The sequence below is a fragment of the Oncorhynchus gorbuscha genome, linkage group LG26 (assembly GCF_021184085.1).
Source record: "Oncorhynchus gorbuscha isolate QuinsamMale2020 ecotype Even-year linkage group LG26, OgorEven_v1.0, whole genome shotgun sequence".
Taxonomy (NCBI): Eukaryota; Metazoa; Chordata; class Actinopteri; order Salmoniformes; family Salmonidae; genus Oncorhynchus; species Oncorhynchus gorbuscha.
The window spans coordinates 19,813,884-19,835,178 of NC_060198.1; the positions used below are offsets into that span (position 1 = coordinate 19,813,884).

General features: G+C 44.2%; 1 protein-coding gene across 1 annotated transcript in view; it reads left to right on the plus strand.

Annotated features, from left to right (window-relative positions):
• Positions 1–20,024, plus strand: part of LOC124016379 (inactive tyrosine-protein kinase 7-like) — a 38,587-nt gene extending 18,563 nt beyond the window's left edge. Inside the window, exons 6-20 of the mRNA XM_046331943.1 lie at positions 4,512–4,642; positions 4,969–5,235; positions 5,696–5,832; positions 6,567–6,702; positions 8,936–9,055; positions 9,597–9,746; positions 10,125–10,269; positions 10,698–10,825; positions 11,128–11,325; positions 11,706–11,864; positions 11,985–12,238; positions 12,633–12,713; positions 13,018–13,169; positions 18,517–18,695; positions 19,140–20,024. Of these exons, the coding sequence (XP_046187899.1) occupies positions 4,512–4,642; positions 4,969–5,235; positions 5,696–5,832; positions 6,567–6,702; positions 8,936–9,055; positions 9,597–9,746; positions 10,125–10,269; positions 10,698–10,825; positions 11,128–11,325; positions 11,706–11,864; positions 11,985–12,238; positions 12,633–12,713; positions 13,018–13,169; positions 18,517–18,695; positions 19,140–19,300 (2,398 nt within the window). The 3' untranslated portion in view covers positions 19,301–20,024. The remainder of the gene's footprint in view (positions 1–4,511; positions 4,643–4,968; positions 5,236–5,695; positions 5,833–6,566; positions 6,703–8,935; positions 9,056–9,596; positions 9,747–10,124; positions 10,270–10,697; positions 10,826–11,127; positions 11,326–11,705; positions 11,865–11,984; positions 12,239–12,632; positions 12,714–13,017; positions 13,170–18,516; positions 18,696–19,139) is intronic.
• Positions 20,025–21,295: the final 1,271 nt, after the last annotated feature.

A 21,295-nucleotide genomic window follows, 5' to 3' on the forward strand; every position in this document is an offset into this window, starting at 1 on the left:
GTTCCAATGGCACGTTGTGCTAGCTAATCCAAGTTTATAATTTTAAAAGGCTAATTGATCATTAGAACACCCTTTTGCCATTATGTTAGCACAGCTGGAAACTGTTGTCCTGATTAAAGAAGCAATAAAACTGGCCTTCTTTATACTCGTTGAGTATGTGGAGCATCAGCATTTCGATTACAGGCTGAAAATGGCCAGAAACAAAGAACATTCTTCTGAAACTTGTCAGTCTTCCATGTGAGAAATGGACAAGAAACTGAAGATCTCGTACAACGCTGTGTACTACTCCCTTCACAGAACACCGCAAACTGGCTCTAATCAGAATAGAAAGAGGAGTGGGAGGCCCCAGGTCACAACTGAGCAAGAGGACAAGTACATTGGTATGTCTAGTTAAAGAAACAGACGCCTCCATAAGTTCTCAACTGGCAGCTTCATTAAGTAGTACCCGCAAAACACCAGTCTCAACTCAACAGTGAGTTGGCGACTCGGGGATGCTGGCCTTCTAGGCAGAGTTCCTCTGTCCAGTATGTGTGTTCTTTTGCCCATCTTCAGTTTTTCCTTTTATTGGCCAGTCTGAGATATGGCTTTTTGCAACTCTGCCTAGAAGGCCAGCATCCCAGAGTCGCCTTTTCACTGTTGACGTTGAGACTGGTGTGTGTGAGATATTCTCGCTCTCGCTCGTCAAAAGTTTGGACACACCTACTCATTTTATTGAACCTTTTATTAACTAGGAAATTCTTATTTACAATGACAGCCTACCAAAAGGCCTCCTGTGGGGATGGGGGCTGGGATTAAATATAAATCAAGGACAAGACATCCCACACAAACATCATTAGAGACAACACTACATAAAGAGAGACCTAAGACAACAATCCAATGTTTTTACTTTATTTACTATTTTCTACTTTGTAGAATAAGTGAAGACATCAAAACTATTAAATAACACACATGGAATCATGTAGTAACCAAAAAAAGTGTTAAACAAATTAGATTTTAGATTCTTCAAAGTAGCCACCCTTGATGACAGCTTTGCAAACTCTTGGTGTTCTCTCAACAGGCTTCATGAGGGTATCACCTGGAATGGATTTCAATTAACAGGTGTGCCTTGTTAAAAGTTAATTTGTGGAATTTATTTCCTTAATGCGTTTGAGCCAATCGTTTGTGTTGTGACAAAGTATGGGTGGTATACAGAAGATGGCCCTGTTTGGTAAAAGGTCAAGTCCATGTAATGGCAAGAACAGCTCAGATAAGCAAAGAGAAATGACAGTCCATTACTTTAAGACATGAATGTCAGTCAATCCAGAACATTTAACCCCTCTAGGGTATGTGGGACGCTAGAGTCCCATCTGGCCAACATCCAGTGAGATTGCAGAGCGCCAAATTCAAATACAGAAATACTCATTATAAAAATTGAGAAAACAAAACAGATTTTTACATAGGTTTAAACCTATGTAAGATTAACTTCTTGTGAATCCAACCACGGTGTCAGATTTTTAAAATGCTTTACGGCGAAAGCATACCTTACGATTATTTGAGAACATCGCCCAGTTGACAAATTATTACAAACCGTAACCAGCCAAGCAGAAGCGTTACAAAACTCAGAGATAGAGATCAAATTAATCCCTTACCTTTGATCTTCGTATGTTTGCACTCAGACATTCATTTACTCAATAAATGTTCCTTTTATTCGGTAAAGTCTCTTTATATCCAAAAACCTAAGTTTTGTTTGCGCATTATCTTCAGTAATCCATAGGCTCAAACGCAGTCAAAACAGGTAGACAAAAAAATCTAAATTGTATCTGTAAAGTTCATAGAAACATGGCAAATGATGTTTATATTCAATCCTCAGGTTGTTTTTACCCATCATGATCTATAACATTTCAACCGGACAATAACTTCATCAATATAAAAGGTAAACAAGAAATGCACTCTCTCGGGATTGCGCATGAAAAAGCTCTGTGACACGTCAGGGTCCACTCATTCAGACTGGTCTTACTCCCTCATTTACAAGAATACAAGCCTGAAACAATTTCTAAAGACTGTTGACATCTAGTGGAAGGCATAGGAACTGCAAATTGAGTCCTAAGTCAATGGATACTGTAATGGCATTGAATAGAAAACTACAAAACCCCAAAAGAAAAATACTTCCTGAATGGATTTTTCTCAGGTTTTCACCTGCCAAATCAGTTCTGTTATACTCAGACACTATTTTAACAGTGTCTTTAGTGTTTTCTATCCAAATCTACATACATATCATATCTTCTGGGCCCGACTGGCCGTTGAATTTGGGCATGCTTTTCATCCAAAATTCAGAATGCTGCCCCCTGCCCTAGAGAAGTTAAGGACTTTGAAAGTTTCTTCAGGTGCAGTCGAAAAACCATCAAGCGCTATGATGAAGTTGGCTCTCATGAGGATAGCCACAGGAACGGAAGACCCAGAGTTACCTCTGCTGCAGTTCATTAGTTACCAGCCTCAGAAATTGCAGCCCAAATAAATGCTTCAGAGTTCAAGTAAAGGACACATCTCAACATCAACTGTTTGGAGGAGACTGCGTGAATCAGGACTTCATGGTCGAATTGCTGTGAGGAAACCACTACTAAAGGACACTAATAAGAAGTGATTTGCCCTCTGCGTCGACTTGCCAAGAAACATGAGCAATGGACATTAGACTGGAGGAAATCTGAGCTTTGGTCTGATGAGTCCAAATGTGAGATTTTTGGTTTCAACCACCATGTCTTTGTGAGACGCAGAGTAGCTGAACGGATGATTTCCACATGTGTGGTTCCCACTGGGAAGCATGGAGGAGGAGGTGTGGGTGTGCTTTGCTGGGGGATAGTGTCAGTGATTTATTTACAATTCAAACACAATTAACACTCATTGCTACCACAGCATTCTTCAGCGATACGCCATCCCATCATGTTTGGGCTCAGTGGGACTATCATGTGTTTTTCAACAGGACAATGACACAACACACCTCCAGGCTGTGTAAGGGTTATTTGACCAAGGAGAGTGATGAGTGCTTTACATAATTTGAGTCAATTGGAGGTGTACCTGTGGATGTATTTCAAGGCCTACCTTCAAACTCCGTGCCTCTTTGCTTGACATCATGGGAAAATCCAAATAAATCAGCCAAGAACTTTTGTAGACTACAATTCTGGTTCATCCTTGGGAGCAATTTCCAAATGCCTGAAGGTACAACTTTCATCTATACAAACAGTAGTATGTAAGTATAAACACCATGAGACTACGCAGCCGTCATACCGCTCAGGAAGGAGACTCGTTCTGTCTCCTAGAGATGAACGTGCGAAAAGTGCAAATCAATCCCAGAACATCAGCAAAGGACCTTGTGAAGATGCTGGAGGAAACTGGTACAAAAGTATCTATATCCACAGTAAAACGAGTCCTATATCGACATAACCTGAAAGGCTGCTCAGCAAGGAAGAAGCCACTGCTCCAAAACCGCCATAAAAAAGCCAGACTACGGTTTGCAACTGCACATGGGGACAAAGATCGTACTTTTTGGAGAAATGTCCTCTGGTCTGATGAAACAAAAATAGAACTGTTTGGCCATAATGACCGTCGTTATGTTTGGAGGAAAAAGGGGGAGGCTTGCAAGCCGGAGAACACCAACCCAACCGTGAAGCACGGAGAGGCAGCATCATGTTGTGGGGGGCTTTGCTGCAGGAGGTGCACTTCACAAAATAGATGGCATCATGAGGTAGGAAAATTATGGATATATTGAAGCAACATCAAGACATCGGTCAGGAAGTTGAAGCTTGGTCGCAAATGGACAATGACCCCAAGCATACTTCCAATGTTGTGGCAAAATGGCTTAAGGACAACAAAGTCAAGGTATTGGAGTGGCCATCACAAAGCCCTGACCTCAATCCCATAGAAAATGTGTGGGCAGAACTGAAAAAGCATGTACGAGCAAGGAGGCCTTCAAACCTGAGTCAGTTACACCAGCTCCGTCAGGAGGAATGGGCCAAAATTCACTCAACTTATTGTGGAAGGCTACCCAAAACGTTTGACCCAAGTTAAGCAATGCTACCAAAAAACAACTTGAGTGTATGTAAACTTCTGACCTACTGGGAAAGTGATGAAAGAAATATAAGCTGAATTAAATAATTTGACTTATTGTGACATTTCGCATTCCTAAAATATTACATTTTTACAAGGATTAAATGTCAGGAATTGGGAAAAACTGAGTAAATGTATTTGGCTAAGATGCGTGAAGGCTAAGTATCGTCTCCTCAATGTGAATGACGGTTTCTACTATATACATCCACTCTAAGCCTGTGTGTGTGCATGTTTATGAATGTTTTGGAAGCATGTTGACATTGTGGTGAATTCCGCCAATGTTTTATTGTTTATTAGTATCTCTTCCAAGAGTCCTTTTTAAAATGTAAAAATATACAGAAAATGTCTAACAAGTCCTCTTTCCTGAGTTGGCCAACTTTCCAGAAAATGTTCAGTGTTTTGTTTTGATGTTTCTTTCTCTTCCTCCCTAGGTTGGTGATGTTGAACAATGGCTCCCTACTCATAACCCAGGTGAAGCCCAGAAACACTGGGCTCTACAAATGTGTAGCCAAAGGGCCCCGCGGACTCCCTGTCACTCTGGAGGCCACCGTGAACCTAGCAGGTAAGGGAGCACACACAGACATGCACAGTTTTGACACACTGTCTCAAGACAGATGTTTGAAACCTTCACTTTGTGTCTAACTCACTGTACCCTGTCACAGTATTATGCCATTTATTAAGTTTATTCCTCACTTAATCTGCACAATTTTTAGCTGGATTTGCATGGCATGGTCAACAGTTATACTCTGCAGTTGAGATGTATACTGCATTGCCTTCATGATTAGGACACAAGATATTTGTTTTGCAGTCTTAATTCATGGTTTTTGCTTTCTATTGCTGATGTCATGATGGACTATCACTTCAAATACTTCCTCCCACCCCTTACAGAGATCGAGGAGATGAGCCCCAGCCAGACCCGGGTCTTCTCGGCAAACTCCCTGGAGAGGGTGTCCTGCCGCCCCCCTCGCGGCCACCCGGAGCCCGATGTGTGGTGGGAGCGGGGCGGGGAACGCGTCCCCTTAGAGGGCAGGGTCTACCAGGACGGACTGGAGCTGGTCTTCAGCCCCACCCAGGGGGAAGACTCTGGACTGTATACCTGCGTGTGCCAGAACAAGGCCGGTACCAGGAGGCAGGAGCTGACCGTCACAGTGGCCAGTGAGTATAGACCTCAAGACCCTAAATGCTTTTCATACTACTGAGCCAAGCCAAGCTGGTCTGGTTACACATCCACAATTGTCCCTGGAACCTTGATGAAAAGCACAATGTGAAATGAAAATATCGGAGATAGCACAGTTTGGATCAGGTCAGCAAGATGGTGTGAAAAGGGTATTTGTGGTCAAAACGAATGAAAACGGTCTAAAATTGAGGGAAGCAGTATGTAAACTTGTCCGATTTTTAAAAACCTCTAAGTTCTATTTTCCGTTGTGTAACATTTTTCTACAGTGTGCCCTAATGAACACGACTCAGGTGTTTCACTGCTGAGGCGGGAGTTGGACAGAACTCTGAAGGACTGTGGCTCTCCAGGATTGTGGCATTTGTTGTGACCTGCAGCTGCTGAAATGTATTGGGTGTAGACACTACTTTTTAAGAGATGCTAAATGTGTGTATCCCCTAGCCCCTCCGGAGTGGGTGACGAAGCCAGAGGACAGCCAACTGGAGGAGGGCCTCCCTGGGTACCTGCATTGCCACACCCGCGCCACACCCCAACCCGAGGTTACCTGGTACCGCAACTTCATCCCCATCACCGCCGAGGTCAGTCCTGTGGTCCGAACTGTGTCCTGGTCATTCTGAAAAGAAGTGGGAATATACACTAAGACCTACTACACGCCGAGTGTACTAAACATTAGGACCACCTGCTCTTTCCATGACATAGCTTGACCAGTTAAATCCAGGTGAAAGCTATGATCCTGTATTGAAGTCACTTGTTAAATTGACTTAAGTCAGTGCAGATGAAGGGGAAGAGACAGGTTAAATAAGTACTTTTAAGCCTTGAGACGTAGATTGTGTGTGCGTTCCATTCAGAGGGTAAATGGGTAAGACAACATATTTAAAAGGACATGCAGCCAACTTGACACAACTGTGGGAATCGCAGGAGTCAACATGGGCCAGCCTCCCCGTGGAACGCTTCCGGCACCTTGTCGTCAACGCCCCGATGAATTGAGGCTGTTCTGAGGGAAACGGAGTTGCAGCTCAATATGTTATGTTTGGTACACTGAGTGTGTATACTTACACACGGTTCTGGACATTGTGAATGTGATATTCTCTTGCAGTGTCAAGTTCATTAAGAACCATCAAACGATAATCCATGTAATGAAATGCATTTCTCAAATATACCCCTGCCGGTGCATTTACATTAACTATGAAGCTGTGCTGCAATACAGATGAACTTTTTTATGCCCAGAACTATAAATATACATGAAGGTGCAATCTGTAACTTTCATTTCTATGAAACCTATCGGTAACCCATTGTTATCTTTTGACTGTAGGACATTCGCTTTAAGCTGTACCCCAACGGGACCCTGAGGATCAACAGCGTGGAGGTGTACGATAACCACCTGTACATGTGTCGGAGCCAGACGGAGGCTGGGAGGGTGGAGGGCCGGGCCAGGGTCTTCGTTCTTGGTGAGTGTGTATGTCTGCGCGCACATGCGTAGGTGTGAGTTTGTAAGAGCGAGACAGCATGCAAGTGTGTAGTAGTGCCATAATGTGTTTGTGGTGTGCCCTGTGTGTATGTATGTGAGCGAGAGAAAGAACTTTGTGTGTGGGAGTGCCATGTTCTATATGTGTGTATCAGGGTTTCCGTTAGCTGGTAATTGCCAGCTTTTGGCCGATTTCAAATTAAATTAAATGTCGATAAATACAATTGGAGCCGGCCAAAGTGCCTGGGGCTGCCCCGCTGAGGAGTGAGAGAGGAGCCTTGGCTTAGGCTACTGTTGGTTATGATGATTTGGGCCTTTTTCATTGAAGTAAAACGGAAGTTAGAAGGCATGGCTCCAGACTGCAAGCATTTAGTGGCATATTGCGGACCTTTGACTTGGCTGTACGAGTTAAAAAAAATCTATTGGTCGCATCGGTGCGAGCTGTACATTCATTTACCTCACTCCAAACAGTAAAGTGCATCATCCTCATGTTTCCTGTAATGAAAGTCTGCTTTCCTACCCCTGTACTGGTTTCGCTGGAGCCTGCTGCCGTGGCGAGCGAGCCACTCGTTCCTTTCCCGGGGGAAAAAATGCTCCAGGAGAATTAGGTGTTCTGATTGTATAACATTTTAAAAACACCGCTATCCTGTTGTCACAGGTGGAGAGAGGATGTTCTCAGCTTTCTGTAGACATACTTTTTATTTCTATACTTTTAATTTTGAGTTCAATAGCAACTATTTTACAAATAAGATATTTGATATGGCTGTGAGATACGGAGCGCATGAGCTGCTCATTGGCCATTGTGAGTGCATAGGCCTCATTGGTAGGCTACTGCAATGTTTTTTTGGGGACATTAAATGTACTGTTAGATTTGATACATGGCTACTAGCATGTGTTTTGAGTTTCCACTTACTCAGGTGGTGAATTGACCCCAAATACATTAGTCTGATATTAGATCACATAAAGATGCAGGCGAAGTCATCTCTTTTGAACCCCCAAAAATGATAAAATATTAACAGTAAAATATAACAACAATAGTATAATTTTCTATCCAAAATGCATGTCAAACACTGGAGTGGTTGGACATAAATATTTTGAATCACATGAAACGATGATAAACTTTTTAATTAAGCACTGAATTACTTGTAAATATTGCATAATGCTGTGAATATCTTTGGTGTGACTAAATCATGGGTTGGTGCCACCAACTGAAAAAACATAGGGAAAATGTTAGTCTGGATCTCTGCTACAAGGGGTATGTCCCCTGTATGCACAAGTTCTAATATTGTAGCGGACAAAGATGAGATGAATGTTGGCATGGCCAAATGCAGGCTGCAACTTCATATTCAGGTAGGATGCAATTTTTAAATATTTATTTATTGTAGGCCTATTTATTAATCTAAACCAGTTCTTTAAATATGCAAAACATGTTTCATTTCATTCTGTTGAGACATTTTTGTTGGCTAAATTTAATTTTGATCCGTCTTTTTTTCAATGCTGTGCTCTGTATCATTAGCCTATTGCTTGCATTTGTTAAGTACGGTAGGCATTAGCCTGCCTTGTTAATTGCTGCAATATAGCCGGTTCAAAACTTTATGGACAAGTGTTTTGTTTCATTCTGTTGAGTCATTTTATTTTATTTTTGATATTACCGTAATAAAGTTTAGACATTTTTGTGAAGGTTTGGTGTTGTGTAGCCTATTATACTGCAGGCCTATAATATGAAGGTAGTGCGCACCGGTGGTCCAAATGACTTCGACATAGGAGGTGAGGAAGAATGTTTTAGGCCTACCAGACTACTACAATAAACGCTAATCTGATAGAAAATTAACAAATTATTCCCCTTCTGAACGGCTATACCTATACAGCAGACACAGTCGCCTTTCTGACAAGTATAAAGAATTTCAGTTTTGCATATGCTACACTTCGAAACATAAGGAATAAATAGTATTTTGTAATTAGTTATAGACTGTTTAAGGACATAGACGTGTTTCTTTTGGCCAATATCGCTAATTTATTGATGGCGCTGGCTGCGTGGGTGGAAGACCTAATGGGTTACGCGTCCAATGCATATGGATGACCGGTAAATGTATCAAATGTCTGAACTGTATTCTTCCTGGTCATTTGGCCTGTGCCATATATATGCTTGGAAATGTGTATGCTTGTGTCTCTCTACTCCACATTCTGTCACCAACACGGTTGTCTCCTCCCTGCAGAGAAGCTGAAGTTCACCCCCACCCCACAGCCCTCCCAGTGTCTGGAGTTGGACAAGGAAGGCACTGTGCAGTGCTCCGCCAAGGGCCGCGAGATCCCCACCATCCAGTGGACCAAAGCAGGTGGGTGTTCAGACCTCCTTGCCTGCCTTAGGACTCAGAATCACACATGTACAATGTTGCTCAATCCAATCCAAAATCTACTCTTAGCCCCTACCCCTTGTACCTAGATGCTTCTAGTTGATCTCAAAGGATAACATGGGTGTAAGCAATATGGTAATAACTTCCTAGCTTATTGGCATAGTCAGATTTTCTGGCATTTTTTTTTTTTACATCCATTGTTTAATTGTAGATGTATGTGTTTAGGGGTAGGGTCGAGGGGCTATTCAATCAAGGTGCTAGAGGGCTTTAACACTTTTTTGTTTCTACATGTGTCTCCGACACATGAAGGTTAGAATAAAATCCAGAAGAGTATTCGACCCTCCAGGAATGGAATTTCATTAGCCTGGGCTAGGGGGTTGATATTGGACTGCTCTCTCAACTGTTACACTGTTTATTTCCTGCTGTGGTTTCTAAATAGACTAAAACTATCTAATGTGTGAGCTGTGCTCCACTTGTAGGACAATAAATGTGAATCTGAATCTCCTAATATTCCCCCTTGCAGATGGCAGTCAGCTGCCAGAGCATGTAGTACAGACCGGCGGCGTGCTCCACTTCGCACTGGTGACGAGGGACGATGCGGGCAACTACACCTGCCTGGCTTCCAACAGCCTGCAGGGCCAGATCACAGCTGCTGTGCAGCTCACCGTAGCAGGTATCCCTTCACTAACACTAGTGGCACTAATGCCAACCACACCAATGCAGGTCACAGACACACCACATCCTGCCACCTATACAACCAGACACCACACAGACCAAGGATCCAACGGTTGTCGTCCTCTACTTTTTAACCAGAGATTGATTTCTACCTGTGAAAAATGTGTATGATCCAGCCAGCCCGTGACAGTAATTGATTAAGTTCCAGGGTTAGGTTTAGAAACAAAAACTGCAGTACTCAAGATGGCAGAACTACGTTATCTGATTTCAACAGTGCTAATGCCATCACTAAAGCGGTCTCTAGACTCCAACACAACTAAATCCATCTTAACAAACACTTCCAATATTTCTTTATTTCCTTCTCTCGCTCTCCCAGTGTATATAACATTTAATATGGAGCCGGAGCACACCACTGTTTACCAGGGCCACACAGCCATTCTACACTGCCAGGCCACCGGCGACCCCCAGCCCTTTATCCAGTGGAAAAAGAAAGACAAGTTCCTGGAGCCTCGCAAGAGCAGGTAGAGAACCACAACTCTGTGTTTTGTTAAGGCCCAAAATCATTTTTGTAGTATTTGGTTTCTCATTTGTGTGTTTTTCGTTCTAAACACCATGCTAAACCGCATGTTTGGATAGTGTGTTTTGATAGACATCTTCCCTACCATGATAAAAAAAAAAACGATCTAGCCTTAGCAATATTGCTATCAGCCAGTCCTAATTCCCTTCCCTTAGGCCTAACCCTTCATTGTCTGGTAAATACAATAAGGCAAATGCAATATGGTGGAAGTGCTTTTGCTACACTGCTTATACCTCGAGACCCCTCTGATATTAAAGGGTTAAAGCCAGGGGGAAGTGGTAGAAAGTGAAATGGAACTGGATCAACTGTGAATGGGCTTAAACGAGGGAAAATAATTGAATGCAGCCACGGCCTCACTCCTTTGCTCTCCAGGTTTCAGAAGATGCCCAACGGTTCTCTGGTCATCCACGACGTGAGTGTGGAAGACACGGGAAGCTACACATGCATCGCTGGCAACAGCTGCAATATCGGCCACACCTCGGCAGAGCTCTATGTCGTAGGTAAGACACCAGGGGGAAAAAACTAAGAAGTAAACTTTGTGTAACTGCCGCAGCTGTCTAAGGTATTGTGGTAGGTGGAGGAAATAACTCAGTCCCCCAAACTGTAAATACTTATTTTGGCGCTTGAATGTGTAATGATAGTAGCAATGTCTCATTTAGAAAGAATGTAATTGAGAGGTGTCATCTTGAGATGTCCACTTGACATCTGAGGTTGAGATGGTGATTCAGTAGACTCCAATAGAAGACTTTAACTCAATAGAGAAGCACATCACGTCACTGGACTCTTTCGTGTGTGTCAACAGAGAAGCCTGTGCACCACTCGTTGGAGGATGATGAAAAGGCGCCATACAAGATGATCCAGACCATCGGCCTATCAGTGGGCGCCGCTGTGGCCTACATCATCATCGTCCTGGGCCTGATGTTCTACTGCAAGAAGAGACGCAACGCCAAGAGACTAAAGGGCCCCGAGGGAGAGGAGGCTGAGACAGAGCACCTCAACGGTCAGCGTTCGCAGTCGATTCCATTCAGTTGAATTCAAGTATCTGGTTTTCCTGGTAGTGTGAAATGTATTGAAAACATTACAAGTATGCAGTACAACAACTACACATTGACATTTATTACTAGTGACATGCACCAATATGTAAAGTCAATATTGGTGTCGGCATTTAAAAAAATACAATATCAATAAATGGCTAATTAAAATAAACACATCCTCTTGAAGCTCTAAAACGAAACTGTTTCAAGTGATTCATTTAATTTCCATGGCTGTATTTCTTTAACATTTCTGTACCTAGAAATAAGAAGAGGAAGATGGAGTATGTACAAGCAGTCATGTTTAGTTACCGGTATTGAAGGATGCCATTTTGTCCTGGCACTACAGGGGGCACGGTGCAGACCAACGGACAGACCACCGCTGAGATCCAGGAGGTGGCACTGACCAACATGGGCACCACGGCCAGCAGCTCCAGCAACAAGCGCCACAGCAGCCACGACAAAGGGCACTACCCCCGCGCCAACCTGACCACCATCACCACTCTGGGTATAGAGCAACGCATGCATGTGTACACACACGTCGTCATTGGAAATAAGAATTGGTTCTTTGTTGACCTGTATAAATAAAGGCTATATAAAATTATATTTATTCCCCTCTCCTACACAGGGAAAGGTGAGTTTGGCGAGGTGTTCCTGGCCAAAGCCAAGGGCATCATGTCGGCAGGAGGAAGAGGCAGTGAGGATGAGGAGGAGACTGTGGTGCTGGTGAAGAGTCTGCAGACGCGGGATGAGACTCTGCACCTGGAGTTCCGTCGCGAGGTTGAGATGTTCGGCAAGCTGGGCCACCCCAACCTTGTGTGCCTACTGGGCATGTGTAGAGAAGCCGAGCCTCACTACCTCATACTGGAGTATGCTGAATTGGTAAGGAGGGAGCTACCTGCTTACTACGCTCCACGGTGAAGTTTCCCCTAGGTACAGATCTAGGGTCAGCTTCCCCTCCCCCAAACCTTAACCATTAGTGGGGGAAATGCTAAACTGACCCAAGATTAGTGTCTTCGGGCAACTTAACTTCACCCTACTCCCTACACACAACACTTTATTTATGTATATGACATGGCAGTCAATTGCATCATTGAAATACATGGGTATCAAGGTTAAATGCCTTGATAAAATAAAGACTATTTAAAATATGAGCTACGTACGAACACACTGACCCCAGTGCATTGAAAAATGTGTGCGGGTGTACTTAAAAAAAACAACAACAAAAAACATCCATGATTTAGCATCCACCCCAGACCTGTGTACATGTTCCTAGGGGGACCTGAAGCAATACCTCAAGATGTCTAAGAACAAGGAGGAGAAACCCAAGTCCCATCACCTCGGTACCAAGCAGAAGGTCAGTTTACACACACACTCAAGAAGGCATAAATGAGCATCTTAATTAGGGTTAGCTTCAGTGCAGTAGGCCAGGATTTGGTAGCTGGTGCTTATAGTAAGGCTCTCCTGTTGCATCATTCCACTGGCTTTCACTGTCTGTTGGACCACTCAGAAGGAGAAACAGATTAACCAGAAGATGTCATTTTTAAAAAGCCATTCAAATGCTTAAAACACACGCACTAACTCACTCACTTGAAGCCACATATATGCTTGAAAACACAGTGATTTAATGCTCCGTATGTCCCACTCTCTCTTTCACTCAGGTGGGGGTGTGTCTGCAGGTTGCCCGGGGGATGGAACATCTATCCAATCAGCGCTTCGTCCACAAGGACTTAGCCACCCGCAACTGTCTGATCAGCGCCAAGAGACAGGTCAAGGTGTCTGCACTGGGGCTCAGCAAAGATGTCTACAACGAGTAAGATTACAATTGATTAAATCTTGATTTAACCAGGAAATATCCCTTGCGGTTGAAAACCATACTTATGGTTTTTATTAATTTCAATAAACAGCATAATTGTATGGATAATTTAGATTTCCCAAAGTCTCCATTTAAGGAGACCCGTGATAAGTATAGTGAAAAAGGCACCAACAGAGATGGCCACCTCGCTTCGCGCTCTATGCAGGATTTTGTTTATGTATTTCTTACACTGTTGAGTTGATTAATTGAACCATTTTTTTTTATTTAAAAGCACACACAACTTGAAAAAGCCATACATGCATAACATTGAGGATAACGCACAATAAAGTCTGGGAATTATTTCCAATGTAGTCCTCTTGACAAGATGGCTAGACAAGATCGAACACAGTATGACAGTGAAAGCATTTTTTTTTAAACATAGAAGAACATCAATCTCATGATTCCAGTTACATTATAGGGGTTATTCATATGGGCACATAAGACATCAAACATATTTTTACTTTCTTTTTAAAGCTGCCCAGAGAGGACGTTGTTTTTATAGGCAGAGGCAACTCATTCCATTCTGAGGCTACAGTATACAAGAAAGTACCTTTCCCAGCACCTGATCTGGTGCTGTGATTGTGTGCATCCCTAACACGAGGAAAGTAATCACTTCGATATCTGGACGCAGGACCATAAATACTCTTGTAAACCAAATCTAGTCTAATCTGAGACACCCTAGCCTCAACAGGCAGCCAGTTTAGTTCCTGAAAGCAGCTCCTGCCTATGAGTATGTGGACTCACCTTCAGTACTACCCTGATCAGCTTATTCTGGGCTATCTGGAGCTTCCCCTTCATAAGTTTAGATAAGCCCCCAAACCAGGAAGTGCTAGCATAGTCAAAATGGAATTGAATGAGGGCAGTAGCTAGCAGGAAAGCTTAAGTCTTATTACATACAGCCGGGAGAAACTATTGGATATAAGAGCAATGTCAACTTACCAACATTATGACCAGGAATACAACTTTCCCGAAGCGGATCCTCTGTTTGGTCCACCACCCAGGACAATGGATCGGATCCCAGCAGGTGACCCAAAACCACGGCGCCGCAGATGGAGTGGTCTTCTGGCCAGGCTCCGTAGACGGGCCCACTGCTCCCGAGTATACTACTTGCAAATGTCCAGTCTCTTGACAACAAGGTAGACGAAATCCGAGCAAGGGTTGCCTTCCAAAGAGACATCAGAGATTGTAACATTCTCTGTTTCACGGAAACATGGCTCCCTCAGGATACGTTATCAGAGTTGGTACAGCCACCTGGTTTGTTCACGCATCGCACCGACAGAAACAAACATCTCTCTGGTAAGAAGGGTGAGGGTGTATGCCTTATGATTAACGAGTCGTGGTGTGATCATAACAACACACAGGAACTCCAGTCCTTTTGTTTATCTGACGTAGAATTCCTTACAATCAAATGCGGACTGCATTATCTACCAAGAGAATTCTCTTTGATTATAATCACAATCGTGTGTATATTCCCCCCCCCCCCAAAGCAGACACCTCGGCGGCCCTGAAATAACTTTATTGGACTCTATGTAAAACTCGAAACCACATATCCTGAGACTGCATTTATTGTAGCTGAGGATTTTAACAAGACTAATCTGAAAACAAGGCCCCCCAAATTTTATCAGCATATCAAATGCGTGACCCGGGCCGGCAAAACTCTGGATCAATGTTACTCTAAATTCCGTGACTCATACAAAGCTTGCCCTCCTTTCGGCAAATCTGACCACGACTCCATTTTGTTGCTCCCAGCCTGCAGGCAGAAACTAGAACAGGAAACGCTCAGGTCTGTTCAATGCTGGTCCAACCAAATTTGATTCCACTCTTCAAAATTGCTTCGATCACGTGGACTGGGATATGTTCCGGATAGCGTTGAACAACAACATTGATGTATACGCTGATTCAGTGAGCGAGTTTATTAGCAAGTGCATCTGTGATTATTAAAACCTTCCCCAACCAGAAACCGTGGATTGATTGCAGCATTCGCCCAAAACTGAAAGCGAGAACCACTGCTTTTAATCAGGACAAGGCGACCGGAAACATGACCGAATTAAAAAAGTGTAGCTATTCCCTCCGCAAGGCAATCAAACAAGCTAAGCGTCAGTATAGAGGCAAAGTAGAGTCGCAATTCAACGGCTCAGACATGAGGTATGTGGCAGGGTCTACAGTTGTGGCCAAAAGTTTTGAGAATGACACAAATATTAATTTTCAAAGTTTGCTGCTTCAGTGTCTTTAGATATTTTTGTCAGATGTTACTATGGAATACTGAAGTGTAATTACAAGCATTTCATAAGTGTCAAAGGCTTTTATTGACACCTACATGAAGTTGATGCAAAGAGTCAATATTTGCTGTGTTGACCCTTCTTTTTCAAGAACCCTGCAATCTGCCCTGGCATGCTGTCAACGAACTTTTGGGCCACATCCTGACTGATGGCAGCCTATTCAATGCTTGAAGTTTGTCAGAATTTCTGGGTTTTTGTTTGTCCATCCGCCTCTTGAGGATTGACCACAAATTCTCAATGGGATTAAGGTCTGGGGAGTTTCCTGGCCATGGACCCAAAATATTTGTTTTGTTCCCCGAACCACTTAGTTATCACTTTTGCCTTATGGCAAGGTGCTCCATCATGCTGGGAAATGCATTGTTCTTCACCAAACTGTTTCTGGATGGTTGGGAGAAGTTGCTCTCGGAGGATGTGGTGGTACCATTCTTTATTCATGGTTTGTGTCCTTAAGCAAAATTGTGAGTGAGCCCACTCCCTTGGCTGAGAAGCAACCCCACACATGAATAGTCTCAGGAAGCTTTACTGTTGGCATGACACAGGACTGATTGTAGCGCTCACCTTGTCTTCTCCGGGCAAGCTTTTTTCCGGGAGAGAAGGGGCTTCTTTGCTGCCCTTCTTGACACCAGAGCATCCTCAAAGTCTTCACCTCACTGTGCGTGCAGATGCACTCACACCTGCCTATGCCATTCCTGAGCAAGCTCTGAACTGGTGGTGCCCCGATCCCGCAGCTGAATCAACTTTAGAAGACGGTCCTGGCGCTTGTTGGACTTTCTTGGGCGCCCTGAAGGCTTCTTTACAACAATTGAACCGCTCTCCTTTAAGTTCTTGATGATCTGATAAATGGTTGATTTAGGTGCAATCTTACTGGCAGGAATATCCTTGCCTGTGAAGCCTTTTTTGTGCAAAGCAATGATGACTGCACGTGTTTCCTTGCAGGTAACCATGGTTGACAGAGGAAGAACAATGATTCCAAGCACCACCCTCCTTTTAAAGCTTCCAGTCTGTTATTCGAACTTAATCAGCATGACTGAGTGATCTCCAGCCTTGTCCTCATCATCACTCACACCTGTGTTAACGAGAGAATCACTGACAGGATGTCAGCTGGTCCTTTTGTGGCAGGACTGAAATGCAGTGGAAATGTATTTTCGTGGTTCAGTTGCATGGCAAAGAGGGACTTTGCTATTAATTGCAATTCATCTGATCGTTCTTCATAACATTCTGGAGTATATGCAAATTGCCATCATACAAACTGAGGCAGCAGACTTTGTGAAAATTAATTTGTGTCATTCTCACAACTGTACAGTCAGTCACAGACTAAAAAAGAAAACCGATCCCGATGTCCATGCTCCCAAACAGACTAAACATTTTTTTTGCTCTCTTTGAGGACAATACAGTGCCACCGACACGGCCCGCTTCCAAAACCTGCGGGCTCTCTTTCACTGCAGCCAACGTGAATAAAACATTTAAACGTGTTAACCCTCGCAAGGCTGCCAGCCCAGACGGCATCCCTAGCCGTGTCCTCAGAGCATACGCAGACCAGCTGGCTGGTGTGTTTACGGACATATTCAATCAATCCCTATCCCAGTCTGCTGTTCCCACATGCTTCAAGAGGGCCACCATTGTTCCTGTTCCCAAGATAGCTACGGTAACTGAGCTAAACGACTATCACCCCGTAGCACTCACTTCCGTCATCATGAAGTGCTTTGAGAGACTAGTCAAGGATCAGATCACCTCCACCCTACCCGACACCCTAGACCCACTCCAATTTGCTTATCGCCCCAAAAGGTTCACAGACGACGCAATTGCAATCACACTGCACACTCCCCTAACCCATCTGGACAAGAGGAATACCTATGTAAGAATGCTGTTCATCGTCTACAGCTCAGCATTTAACACCATAGTACCCTCCAAACTCCTCATTAAGCTCGAGACCCATCCAACTGGGTCCTGGACTTCCTGATGGGCCACCCCCAGGTGGTGAGGGTAGGAAAATATCTCCACCCGCTGATCCTCAACACTGGGGCGCACAAGGGTGCATTCTCAGCCCTCTCCTGTACTCCCTGTTCACCCACGACTGCGTGGCCATGCACGCCTCCAACTCAATCATCAAGTTTACAGACAACACTACAGTGGTAGGCTTGATTACCAACAACGATGAGACGGCCTACAGGGAGAAGGCGAGGGCCCTCTGAGTGTGGTGTCACATTCAACGTCAAACAAAAACAAAGTTGATGATCGTTTACTTCAAGAAACAGCAGAGGGACCACCCCTTATCCACATCAATGGCACAGTAGTGGAGAAGGTGGAAAGTTTTAAGTTCCTCTGCGTACACATCACGGACAAACTGAAATGGTCCACCCACACAGACAACTGGTGAAAAGGCACAACAGCGCCTCTTCAACCTCCTTTAGGCTGATGAAATTTGGCTTGTCACCAGAAACACTCAAACTTTTACAGATGCACAATCAAGAGCATCCTGTCGGGCTGTATCACCGCCTGGTACAGCAACTGCTCCGCCCACAACCGCAAGGCTCTCCAGAGGGTAGTGAGTTCTGCACAACGCATCACCGGGGGCAAACTACACCACCTGATGACACCACCTGATGTCACAGGAAGGCCATCATCAAGGACAACAACCACCTGAGCCACTGCCTGTTCACCCCGCTATCATCCAGAAGGCAAGGGCAGTACAGGTGCATCAAAGCTGGGACCGAGGCAAAAAAAACAACTGTTTCTATCTCAAGGCCATCAGACATCACTAACATTGAGTAGCTGCTGCCAACATACTGACTACTACTGATTACTTGTTAGATGTTACTGCATGGTCGGAACTAGATGCACAAGCATTTCGCTACACTCGCATTAACATCTGCTAACCATGTTAATGTGACCAATAAATTTTTTTGATTTGATGAATTGACAGATTAAATTGTGGCGACACCCAGTGGCCAGACTACCAAACAACACCCAAAGTGGAGGTTACCTTAGTCCTGGTGCTGACCTGTGTGTCCTCTCTCCCCCTCCAGTGAGTACTATCACTACCGGCAGGCGTGGATCCCTCTGCGTTGGCTGCCAAGCGAGGCCGTGTTCGAGGACGACTACTCCACCAAGACGGACGTGTGGTCCTTCGGCGTGCTCATGTGGGAGGTGTTTAGCCTGGGCGAGCTGCCGCACTCTGCACTTGACCACGACAAGGTCCTCGAAGGTGAGGCCAGTCGAACTGGAGCTTGAAGTGTTATTGAAGGATGCTACTTCACCCCAGATGGGGGTAGAAGTCCACTATTCTAGTGTCACACATTTTGTCACCCTCCTAATGGTTACTTTACTTTGCCTGCTCATAGTTGTTTAAAACCACACAATGCATACCAGATGACGTCACCAATGTCACTAGAGGATGTTGCACACACAAATTTAATTTTTATTTTATTTTTATAAAACATACCTGCTGATACCTGCTGTTTTCACATATGTTTACATTGCGGTAATGCTGGAGATGAATATGAGGTTCAAAAGTGGTGGAATTCCCCTTTAAGGTTTATTCCTCTGTTCTGTCCTTATTTCTCTATCCCTCCTTCTTTCACCTCTTTCCCTGCATCTTGCTCGCTCTCACCCCATGTGTGTTGTTCTCTCACGTCTACCCCTCTACCAGAGCTGAGAGAGGGCCGGGGGAAGCTGCCCCTGCCCCAGGGCTGTCCTTCCCGGGTGTACAAGTTGATGACTCGCTGTTGGGCCCCCAGCCCTAAGGACCGCTCCTGCTTTAGCGACATCGTCTCTGCCCTCAGCGAACTGCCCTCCGAGAGCAAGGTGTAACACACACGGCCCAGGTGCACTGTGTGTGTGTGAGGGTATGAATGTGTTAGGAATGGGGGGAGGTGACAAGTGTGTGTGTGTGTGTGTGTGTGTGTGTGTGTGTGTGTGTGTGTGTGTGTGTGTGTGTGTGTGTGTGTGTGTGTGTGTGTGTGTGTGTGTGTGTGTGTGTGAGAGCAGTTGTGTACAAATGTGATTAAGTCCACACACACACAAAACCAGTGGATCAGTGTGTATGTGAAGGACGTATAGAGGTGTTGGCGTGTGTGCGTGAGCATGCATGTTTTGGCCTTTTTGAATTTGTGTGTCTCGCACTCCAGGACTATCCTACTCTGCCTTGTTGGCCTCTGTATTTAGCGACTGCAAGAGCAGAAAGAGTCTCTTAACAACAAGGAACTTTGGTCCCAATGAGGACCCAGCCGAGAAGAGATCAACATCCGACGAGCTTCTCCTTCACGTCTCTACGGATTAAAATGACAATTTTTTACAACGAGGACTTATATTGTGCCTTAGGTCAAATGGTGTCTAACATTTAATCTAGAAACTAATGACAGTTAATGTTGGCACGGTTTTCACCCCAATTGGATCTTTTCTGTTGCTCATGTTTGCGAATGGACAAGACATTACATTTACATTTAAGTCATTTAGCAGACGCTCTTATCCAGAGCGACTTACAAATTGGTGCATTCACCTTATGACATCCAGTGGAACAGCCACTTTACAATAGTGCATCTAAATATTTTAAGGGGGGTGAGAAGGATTACTTTATCCTATCCTAAGTATTCCTTAAAGAGGTGGGGTTTCAGGTGTCTCCGGAAGGTGGTGATTGACTCCGCTGTCCTGGCGTCGTGAGGGAGTTTGTTCCACCATTGGGGAGCCAGAGCAGCGAACAGTTTTGACTGGGCTGAGCGGGAACTGTACTTCCTCAGTGGTAGGGAGGCGAGCAGGCCAGAGGTGGATGAACGCAGTGCCCTTATTTGGGTGTAGGGCCTGATCAGAGCCTGGAGGTACTGAGGTGCCGTTCCCCTCACAGCTCCGTAGGCAAGCACCATGGTCTTGTAGCGGATGCGAGCTTCAACTGGAAGCCAGTGGAGAGAGCGGAGGAGCGGGGTGACGTGAGAGAACTTGGGAAGGTTGAACACTAGACGGGCTGCGGCGTTCTGGATGAGTTGTAGGGGTTTAATGGCACAGGCAGGGAGCCCAGCCAACAGCGAGTTGCAGTAATCCAGACGGGAGATGACAAGTGCCTGGATTAGGACCTGCGCCGCTTCCTGTGTGAGGCAGGGTCGTACTCTGCGGATGTTGTAGAGCAGGGGTGTCAAAGTCAAATGGACGGAGGGCCAAATAAAAAATTTAGCTACAAGCCGAGGGCCGGACTGTTCGAATGTTCATTGAAATTTTTTTAAATGACGCATATAGTCTAGTGAACCTAATTGAACCTACTGAAAACCTAACAAATATATTCCAATATGATCAGATAAATAAAGCAATATTTTCTTATGGCTCTGTCAGTAATCTTTAATTTTCAACAGACACAAAAGACAAATTTCCTTTATATAAAAATCCCCATAACATGAACATTAAATTAAAGAAACCGGTATTCAAGGCACCATCAGTAGCCTATATTTTCTATTTTAGCAAAAGTGGGCTAAATTTACTTCAAAGAAAAAAACAATAATAGCAATTTTCTATCATCCACTCAACTGAAATATTTTTAAAATATAATTGGATTGAAATACAATAAAATAAAGTGCAAAAATCTATTAATCAAAAACAACACTTTGTTTAAGGAGAAGTAACATGCAGTGAAAACAAATATTAAACTTTAACTTTTAAACTTGAACTGAGTAAAAACTCTAAATATGTGATTGCACAGTAATGTTCACTTGTTTGAGGTTGAGGGTGATACTTGGTGGTGTCCCATCTTTTCCACAAGTTCATCAATGTTCGGGGTAAGGCTCTGAGCTGAGGAAATCCTCAGAATTGAGTGGAGGTGTT